This window comes from Uranotaenia lowii, chromosome 2 (assembly GCF_029784155.1).
Source record: "Uranotaenia lowii strain MFRU-FL chromosome 2, ASM2978415v1, whole genome shotgun sequence".
Taxonomy (NCBI): domain Eukaryota; kingdom Metazoa; phylum Arthropoda; class Insecta; order Diptera; family Culicidae; genus Uranotaenia; species Uranotaenia lowii.
The window spans coordinates 413,887,243-413,898,148 of NC_073692.1; the positions used below are offsets into that span (position 1 = coordinate 413,887,243).

Consider the following 10,906-nt stretch of genomic DNA (forward strand, 5'->3'; position numbering starts at 1 on the left):
TACTGTGACACTTATACAGAGCCAACCCGATGTTGACCAAATTTCCGAGGAAATAGACAAACTTTTGCCCCGTGGCCTGGACCCCCTCAATTACCTTAAAGGTTGCCCCGGTCGAGAGCATGGCCTTAATTGGCCGGATGAACATCATCACCACCATCATGATCGGGAAAATCGAGATCGAGTTACCGGACATGTACATGATGAGCAGGTTCATGGGGAACTGCTTCAGGGGTCCCAACGCAATGTCCCACGATTTCTTGAGAATTAAATGACTCTGGTCATTGTCACGGGCAACCTCGCTGTGCAACTGACCGGCGGATAGGTTGAATCCCGGTGGTGATGGCAGATCCGAGCTGTTGCGTGATCTAAACGAAAAAAAAAATTACGACCGGATTAGGTGCTCCATTTTTGTTGTTTTTCGAAAACAAGATTGGTTCTCACTTGGACGCGAAATCCAGCTGCCATTTGAACTTTTTGGTTGGAGTTTTGGTGGCCATTGCGAGAATGCTAGTCAAACTCACAAAATAATGTATTTAGTCAGAATTAGGCTGAATTTACTGATTTTTGAAGAAATGAAAAGCACACAAAGTCAAATTTAATTAACGAGACTAACATCCGGTTACGAAGTATAAACGAAACAATTTTTTCCTCAACAGGGTGGTTATGAGAAAATGTCGCGAACAGTCATTGAAATTTTCACATGCACCAGAAGAAAAAATCAATAAAGTACACACAGTAAACGAAAATTACCGAGTTCGGTAATTATTTTACCGAAATCCTAACATGTGGAGTTCGTTAAACTGTTCGGTAATTTTTTCATGGCCGAGGAGTGACAGCTGTCAAATATTACGGACCTTTTTCGGTAAAAAATAACCAAAACTCGGCAGATCATCTGTCAAAATATTGACAGTTGTTAACATGACAGCTCGTTATATTACCGAAAACCGGTATTGTTGAACCGAAATGTCTTTAATTATTACCGAAAGGTCGGTCATTTTTAACCAAAAAACTATAAAGCTCGGTTATATGAACCGAGCAACCGGTACAGTTCACCGAAACACCTGTAATTATTACCGAAATACCTAAAACTCAAACCGAAATCCCTAAAATTTTTACCGAAATCCCTAAATTTTTTTACCGAAATCCCTAAAATTTTTACCGAAATACCGTAATTATAATCGAAATATGGATCATTTTTACCGAAAAAACTGTAAAATATCGGTAATATTTACCGAATAATCTGTAGAGTTTACCGAAATATCTGTAATTACTACCGAATTACCGGTAAATTTTACCAGACAACTTCAAAAAGTTCGGTAATATTTACCAAAAATCCGGTGATTTTTACCGATATGTCTGTAATTACTACCGAAAATTCGGTAATATTTACCGAAAAATCGGTATTTTTGACCGAAAAATGGGTATTTTTTATTTTTACCAAAATAACGAACTTGGATGTGAGATAACACGAGTCGATTCGAGAAAGTGCTCCATGCTAAAATAACGTCGTTTTGACTGAGCCTCTAATGCTCATCAGAATGGATATGTTTCGCTTGTAGTGTCGTTTGAAAATACCAGTAATATTAACCGAAAACTGCCAAATTTAGGAGTTTTAACCGAACACCGTAAATATTCGATAATTTGAGTTTATGATGCACAGATTATTACGCGAGATGACTCGAGTCTCGAATCATTTCGCGTTATACGCCGTGCACCAAAACTGAAATTACCGAATGTTTTACGATGTTCGGTAAACATTTACGAACGTTTCACAGTTTTCAGTAAATATTATTGGCATTTTCAGACGACACTACAAGCGAAACATATCCATTCTGATGAGCATTAGAGGCTCAGTTAAAACGACGTTTTTTTGCATGGAGCACTTTCTGGAATCGACTCGTGTTATCTCACATCGAAGTTCGTGCTGTGCGAAATAAACCACATCGGTAATTCAGGATTTCGACCTTCCCATCGGGATCCATGCCTTATTGAGAATTGTGAAAATCAATGAATTAAAATTGACTGTAGCTAAAAAATTTAAAATAGGAATTAAATTAATATATTATTAATTTTTTGGTGTAAATTTATGTCAAATTTGATGCACAAAATTAAAGCATCATTTTTGGCATAAAATTACATGGAAGAAAACAGAAACGCTTCAAGCCATAACTCCTCAGATATAAATATTAAAGCATATTCGACCTAATATTATATCATCTATGATGTAAATTTATGTCAAATTGGACGCACAAAAATAAAACATCTGTTTAGACATAAATTTAGATCGTTACAGATATGAAACAGCGTTGTTCGAAATTAATGTGATATGAGCTTTCGGAGGAATAAATTTTTAGAGAAAAAAAATATTCATGGACATAATTTTTGTGGATTTTCACAATTTTTAAGAATACTGATTGTCAAACGTTATCTCAGTTTCAAATCAGAAAGCTTTAGTGCAAACTTAAAAAACGTTCAGTATTATCACAAATTGCAATTTTAACTAAAATTTATGTCCATAAAAATTTATTCTTCTAAAAATTTCTGTCTTCCGAGACGCTTTATGTTTGAAGTATTGTAAATAATTGTAAATAAATCTTAAATTTGTTTTATCTATTTTATCTTACATAAAATTCAAAAATAGATAGTATTGTGTAATGACCTGGAAGAAAAGAATTTTTTTTATAATTTTTATTAGAAACGGCTTATACGATTCAGTTTAAAGCCAAACATAGCAAAGTAATTCTACAAGTAAATATTTTAAATGGCCAGCTTAAAGTAGATAAAACTTCTCGATTGATAACCATTAGGTATTGTTAACTAAGTATTAAACTGATACCAACTTTGGATATGCTTTAAAAAAATCAATTAACGAAGATATTTTTTAACTTATTTTTATTAATAATTTGACGACTTTTTAATTAGAATTATAACGTACAAGAAATGATAAAACTCTAAGATTTAATTCTTAAAACAAACCTTTCCTTAAATTATTTGAGCAAAAATAATTTCCTTGTATCTCTATTTCCATTCTTGTTTAAATATCTTTTCATTGTGTTTCCTGAAACTGAAAACTGAGGGCCACAAGGAATTGACTTTGTAGCAGGAGCATAGTTTTTCTCATTAACAAGCGCTGAGCAAATCCTATCAGCATACACATCGATGATCGAATTCTTTACATCCATCTGTAATAAAATGATAAAGGAACAAAAATTAATTTTTGGACCGAGGACCATCAGTAACGTAGAAAATGAACTGAACTTGACTGATTTCATCTGCCAAAACGTCCGATCACCAAGAGAAATTGATTTAAAAAATATCCGTTCCACGAGCGAGTGCTGTACTAAAAAATTTATATTATTTGTATAAGTAAGTATGATCGATACAATAAAACTACCTTTTTTTAAAAAACCGATACAAAGATTCATAATGTTGACAGTACTTCTTTATCTGCCAGCGGAGGCTATATTCATAATGGCAATCTGAAGTGTTAAACGCCTTCATTTATGTAGTAGCAACATGCTAAATAGTATGAATGTCTCCTACTCTGAACGTTAAGACGAATGAACATTTAATTCTCCTTTCACGTGTATTGGAATAAATAATATAATTTTATAACATAAACTGAATATTGCTATTTTACTTGTGTAAATATATGCCTGTTTTAATTTTCTATGTGAGCAAAAAAATACTTCCAACCCGAAAAATATCAAAATTATACTAACAATTTTGAAGATGGGAATTTTCAAACCTGTTACTTACCGAACGCAGGTTTGTTCGGCAGAGTACATCGGTCATCAATCCATCGGATTTTGGCGCAGCACTTGGATGTTTATTTGGCTTGATTTCAATCCGATGATCCCTAATGAGTCTTGGCTCACGCAGTGCCATTTGGTTACCTACTTTCTTCACAACACTGGGTCGATGTCGATTATGTTCACAAGCCTTGCCATAATGAATCTAACCTCTTCGATGAAATAATTCAGTGTCAGTTAATAAGGAATTAAGCTGTACAATTTGAACGATTTAACACCTCCTGTTGAAAAATCCCTTATATTGTTGCCCGATTGGAAATTCATGAGTATGGCACTTAATCAGTTCCTACGACATGTCCTATTTCCAGCCATTGCGGGGTATTTAACGTTGATACAGTCGTTTTCGCTTACCAGACTTGATTTGGCACAGACTTTTTAAACCGAGAATCCTTTGTGAGATGGCTTAGCGTTTAGCTGCAAACAAATATTTCAAAAAATTATCAAGCAATTGAAGTGTATTATAGGAACAGTTTACTGTTGAATATTGAGTAAATAGGGTAACAAACTTATTTTGGACCACGGGACCTATTTTTGACCACTTTGTCTAGCTCTCTTCTCTTATAAAGCAACCAAATGTGAAAAAAAATTAATGCAATACATTAAGTTCCCGAGCTTCAACTATATTCGTCAAGAAAATTCATGATAAGTTGCTTTATAAAAGAGCTAGACAAGGTGGCCCAAAATAGGTCCTCTGGTCTAAAATAAGTCCGTTACCCTAGTAGGTAAGTAAATGAAAAAAATGAACAAGAATATTTACTCACCTAACGACGGATGCTAAAATTATTTATCGACGCTCGCATTTCGGATTTCCAGAAATCCCGAACTATATATATTTCCTTTTTCATATTGGCAGCTTATTAACATTCTTCCTTATCGGATCCTGAAATGTTCAAGTAAGCTTCGAATCCTTTAACTGTTCTGTGAAATAAACATGGAATTGTACTTAGCATGACAAGAAGTTTTAAGAATAGAAAACTTACCTTTTTTCGTGATTTTCAGCAAAATTATGGTCATCCTACAACAGCACTACGCAGAGCGTCATATACTTTCCCAGGATAATTTGTCTCTGAATTCGATCGATATATGTAGCCATCTCGGTCATCTGCCCAATTCGATTGCGCACAAAACCTCTGTCCTTCATGTTGACATCCAAATTCTGGCCACTGCACACGAGTTGCTTGTCCTGTTCAGGAAGATTTAAGCGGGCGGTTCGACAATACACGAGCGGTTTTATACTCATCCGGCCACGAAAAATCGTTCTAAAGTGGTAAATAAATTGGAGTGCGTTCATAGCATTCACTGCACGCAAAATAATAAAGTGCAAAATAAATTAGAGTTTGGCATGAAATTGAAATTATTCATAATGGCATAGTGTACATAAATAATTTAACTGTTTACTTTTGTCGAATTTAAACATGATGGTAATTGTACAATCCAAGTCATTTGGAAAAGATGGAAATTTTACGTTAAAAACCAATGTCAAATTTAAAATAATTGTTTAGACAATGTTTCATAATAATCATCATGATATTAAAGTCAATTCGAAAAGTCTGAATAGGCACAATTTCAAAAAGGCATTGTGGTAGGTAAGTCCTCGAAGAGAGTTGTTAAACATAATAACAATAAAAAAACTAAATCAAAATATAGTTCTAAGAAAAGTTTTAATATAAACTAGACTTTTATGAAAGCGGTAATAAAAATGCTTTTATTGATGTGTTTATCGCGAACCTTTCTGGTTTGCTAGAGCAAATGATAAATAAAAAAAAAAAAAAGTGAAATGGTTCGAATGGTATTAAATGTTACATTAAAATTAATTTAAATGAATTGTTCACTTTAAATTATTTTTAATGAGCTGTCCCAAAATATTTAAAACTAAAGGGGAACTGAAAGAGGGAATTCTATTGAAATTGTAAATCTAAATTTTTGAAAAATAAATAAAATTGTGAAATACTTATACTCGACCATTTGAAAACAAGTTGCTTAAAATACAAGAAAATTTTGAGAGCGACAGTTTGATCGTGTTGATGGTAAATTTAACTTTGGTATTTTAAAGTGATTAAAGGTCTTATAATTTTTGCTTACCAGATAATAACAAGGTTTAGAAGCGCGAATAGCTTTCGTATAACTGCGATGATAACTTTGATAACAGCATTGGCATCAGCTCCAACCATAGATCCGTCATCGATAATGGCACCAACTGGTATTCAGCCAACTTTAACCAAGCTGGTAAGCAGAATGTTCCGGTTCCTGTAAGAATGAATTATTTTAATAAATTTACGACACAGAAAAGTCATACAAAAATTACCTGCAAATAAACGAAAGAGCTCCATTGGAAGGTTTTTTGAGGTATTAAGTAGTATTTTCCATGAAGGCCACGGATGAATTCAAATTTGTTTCCTGCACTTCCAAACTGCATCGTTTCAATTTGGTTGTTTATCTGCCTACAGTTAAGATTAATGGAACAGCCGTCCTCGAAATGAATCCAAAACAACCTAAATTTCGGAAACGCAAAACTAAAACAGAAATACATAAACATCGCGAACAAAACAAAATCGTCTCATTTATTGTTCAAAGTTTACTTTGATTTTCGTTATCAATTTCCTACTTACCACTTATTATCAGCATCAGTGTCAGGCGGGTTATTTGGTCTTAAATTTAAAAAGTAGGCGAAAACCTCAGATTACTTTACCGTACTGAACTTGCCTGTTGAACCTGAGGAATTCAAGTCAAATTACAGAGCCTGGTGCTCTTTTACCATTGTGGTTTTGAGGTTTTTTTTTTAAATAACTGGTGGAATGTGGTTTTAAACAGTCACCGAAAGATGTTTGACACATTAGATTCACTTTTTTCAATCACAATTAATGGTCTTAATAAACTTCAACACGCAGCGGTTGAACATTTTGACCCCCAACATCATCTACAAACACGTGATACCGAAACTTTACTGCTCGATTGAAAGCACCCCCTGCGCATATGCAAAAATTAAAAACGTTTCAAATTGATTTTGCGCAAGCGGGACGCCACTAATACATCGCGGTTATCAAAAAGAGACGGTTGCGCTCAAAGCTGCAAAAAATGTGCGCTCGAAACTTGACGTTTGTGTTGACAGCAACACTAATTTACAGTTTTCGGTGTTTTTTCACCGAAAATTTACGGCAAAGCGATTTGTTTACATAAAAATAAACGAGCCTCGTTAAATAAAGGATCGATCTACCGAACTCGGTAAAAACAAGACGTCAGATCGATCAATTACCGAAAATTTTCGAATTACAGAACAGGTTCTGTAAAAAAAATTACCGAACTCGGTAGTTTTCGTTTACTGTGCAGGGAACGAGAATGTTTTTTCTTCATTTGTTTACAATTTTAATGAGCTTTCTTAACGTCCAAACAGGTAGAAGTTTTACACTTAGATGGTAAAATAAAAAGCAGTTCTTTATGTGGAATGGCAATAGTTCTGACAAAAATAATAAAACGGACAATAACAACAATACTTCTGTTCCAAAGCTTTTGATCTTCGTCTATTAGGCTGATGTCAAGCTGAGGCGACAAGCAACGCAACCTTCAACACAACGTTCACCCGACAAACCAGCTCTCATTTGATCTCCATGGAAAAAACGCACACCTGCACGGAAAATAAAAAAAAGGTAAAATTTACCTTTTTGCGAGGTGAATTTTTTCCACCCCTCTTTCGAGGTAAATTTTACCTTTTTTCAATTCACCTAGCAAAAAGGTAAATTCTACCTTTTTCACATTCAGCTAGCAAAATAGTAAATAATACCGTTTTCCCATTTACTGATTTAAAAGGTAAATGCTGGTTGGTTTGATTGGTTCTTCAATAAGTACAAAGGATAAACAAAATACAAAATTCATTCAAAAATTATATTTATTGGAGATAAATAGGAACTGGTAATTCGGCTTCGCGTTCTTCTGAGCCGCCATGGTCGCTGAATCCTCCTGCGTTGCGTACATTCATGATTCCCTCCGTTCGACTAATCCGGTCAGGTTCGGCTTTTCCGGCTGGAGGATGACGTGGAATACACCGTCATCCGGTGCCGATCTGAAACAAAAGCAATGTATTATGACGAGAACCAGCACAACTAAATGATATCTAAGAAAACACTTACCATTCTATTCCGATTTTCACATATTAGGCACACAACAAAACTTGTTCCTGAATGACAAAACAGCTTAACCTCAATAAACGGGTTCGGCAAATTGTTACCTTTTTTCGAGGAGAATTGTACCGTTTTGTTTAGCTCAAACCAGGTCAACTTAACCTCGCAACGAGGTAAGATTAACCTTTTTTGGATTCACTTTTTTTCTCGGTGAATTGAACCTTTTTTTCCAGTTCAATTCAGGTAAACTTTTACCTCGCTGTGAGGTGAGTTTCACCTCGAAGAGGTAGAAGTTACCTTTTTGGCTTTCACGAGCGTTCACCTTTTTATCTCGGTAAATTTTACCTTTTTATTATTTTCCGTGTGTCATGCTGAGCGCATTGGAAAGCGCGACAAAGCTGATGCCAGGGTTTTGTAGCGCGACAAGTAGGAAATCCAATGGGAATATTGTTTTTTCTCGTTTTAAAACAGTGATTTCGGGTTTTAACCACAATAATTCGAAGATCCGTCCAAATTTGTGATAATAAACTAAATAATACCTGAATCGACAAGAAAATTTTCAGAAATTCTTGGTTCCCACAAAAACAAACAAGGAATTTTGTCGGTTCAAATTACGGCATTCTTGCAATCCGAGCATGATCTGATAGGATCTGATAAGTTTTTGACGGTTCCCGAAAGAAAGGAAACGATTCAAAGCATTATCAGATGTAAAGAAGTGATGATTTGTAGGGAATTTCAAAGCGACATGTCGCGCCAGCATGACATCCCAATGCGTTGCAACGCTTTCTTATTGGAACGTGTGAACGTGTTGCGTTGCTTGTAGCTTCAGCATGACATCAGCCTCATATTCATGTTTCCAACTTAATCCCTGTCCCTTTTTTTAATAGTGATACACAGATTTAGGCAAACCATTGTAGACATACCATGCCTCAAGGTATGAGCCATTCCAAATAAAGAAGTTACAGAAAAACCATGCTTGTAACATTGAAGATTAAAACAATTACAAAAATAATTAAATATAACAATTTTATTCAAAACAAAACAAAAAAATTAAAAAATTACTAAATTTTAAAGAAATAAAAACAATAGAACCATTTAAATATAAAAAAGACGAACATCTCAAATTAAAAACATAACAAAAGGGCCCAAAACAACAACAACAAAAAATAACAATTACAGAAATAAATAAAATATTAAAAAATCAACTATGACCATTTTTTAATGAAATAACATGATGACAAATGACAAAAAAAACGATAAAAATACCAAAAATTATAAATATGACATTATTTATTTTATTTTCGTAGTATTCCGTCTCACGACATTATTTGACGAACATAATTCCTGAAACTCACTCGGTCCATGGCAACTGTTCTCGAATTTCTCGGACATCCCACATTCCCCAGATAACGCTCCACTTGGTCATAAATGACAAACAAGACGATAATTACCAAAATAACAAGAATAAGAAAATTTATAAAAATTACAAATACATTTTTGTTACAAAATTAGAAAAAAAAAATGAAAAAATTACAAAAGTTACAATACTAATAGTTAACAAAAATTATTTTAATTTTTATCTCAATGCCTTATTTAGGTATTGGATAGACATCATCTTTGAACGTATTGATGCTTCGATGAAACCAAATTTGGCATCGGGAAAAATACGATACTAAATTATGCTCTAATTTTGGTATATGTTCGGTTACTATTTGCTATCGATTCAGGCATCAAAGTCTGCTCAGGATAGTGTATATTTTACAAGAATATCATGGCTACACCCAAAGAAGATATGATTGTTTCCCGTCTACTGGCAAACGAGAAAAATATTCTATGGAATTCTCTTCCTATTGGATAATTAATTCCAGAAAAAAAATAAAATTAAAAAAACCCCCCCATTATCATTCATAAGTATGATGCAAATTGACGAAACATAGATTTGATGCTGAATTTGAATAAAAAAAACAGGCTTCAAATTTAAAAATACTTATGTTGTTAAATAGTCAAACGCTATTTCTCTAGTTTCAAGTCATAGATGGCAGCACTATCTTGCAATTAAACCGAATTGATGCCCATTTTCAAATATTGTCATTGAAGTTGAAATCCGAAGTTTTCGCGCTGGTGATCGGCAACCTTGCCAACTAGCGACGTTGTGAAATATCATTACTGGCAACGCTTTTGTAAAGTAATAACCAGCGTGCCTATACAGCTACGGGTGGTTGCATATTGAGCAACAGTAGGAAAGGAGTATCAAAAGTTTCTCATTGGTGGGGGGTGGAGACGGAGCGCTTTTTGCGAATTGTTCGCCTACCATGCCTATGATTACGATTGCCTGTCACAAGATGGACGATTCCGTGTATTCACGCAGAGTAAACTTGAATTTTGGAACGAATTAAATCTGACTTTGATTCAAAACATTCATTTTTTTGAATCCAGCTCCTGTTTTCTTTGAATCAATGAATTATAGTTTTGATTGAAAAGAATAATTTTTGAAAGAAAGAATAAATTTTTTGAATTGAATAACTTTGGACTTTGATTTCAAACAAATTCTTTGATTCAAAAGAAATTTGTTCAATTGCATATTTCTTTAGAAACAAAGTAAATTTTCTTTCAACCGAAGAAAAATGTTTTGAACTGAAAAGAATAATTTTTTGAAACAAAAACTTCAAACTTAGAAGATATTTTGCATTGACTTGCAAGAAGAACAGAAAACCGAAAAATCGAATAAAGTTCGGCCGCTCGTTTTAAAAATCAAACCAGTGAATCGGAGTAAGCTATAAATAAGGAGGATTCAGGATGCAAAATGGTAAGTGTAAGTTAATAAATACTGAATATTTAAGTGAATTCAAGATTTTCTAAAACGCTTGTATAGTTACAGGACCACGGCCGACGGATAGATTTCCAAGTCTCTCGAACATGGAGAAAGCTGCGCAAAGTAACACCTCCCCAAATCCCGCGGTCGTATTTTTTCGGCCCAAT

General features: G+C 34.1%; 1 protein-coding gene and 1 long non-coding RNA gene across 7 annotated transcripts in view; both read right to left on the reverse strand.

Annotated features, from left to right (window-relative positions):
- Positions 1 to 992, reverse strand: part of LOC129743413 (ER membrane protein complex subunit 4) — a 22,460-nt gene extending 21,468 nt beyond the window's left edge. Inside the window, exons 1-2 of the mRNA XM_055735447.1 lie at positions 442 to 992; positions 4 to 365 (exon numbers count right to left, since the gene is read on the reverse strand). Coding sequence (XP_055591422.1) covers positions 4 to 365; positions 442 to 497 — 418 coding nt within the window. The 5' untranslated portion in view covers positions 498 to 992. The remainder of the gene's footprint in view (positions 1 to 3; positions 366 to 441) is intronic.
- Positions 993 to 2,665: 1,673 nt separating this feature from the next.
- LOC129746940 (uncharacterized) lies at positions 2,666 to 8,980 on the reverse strand. Of its 6 annotated transcripts, none has more exons than XR_008737417.1 (4): positions 6,422 to 8,980; positions 5,895 to 6,325; positions 4,793 to 5,111; positions 2,666 to 4,730 (listed from the first exon to the last, which is right to left on the reverse strand). It is a non-coding gene; the product is annotated as an uncharacterized LOC129746940 (long non-coding RNA). The 6 variants fall into 6 exon arrangements; XR_008737416.1 differs by having other exon boundaries at positions 5,895 to 6,059; positions 6,118 to 8,980; XR_008737418.1 differs by having other exon boundaries at positions 2,666 to 4,226; positions 4,574 to 4,730; positions 5,895 to 8,980.
- Positions 8,981 to 10,906: the final 1,926 nt, after the last annotated feature.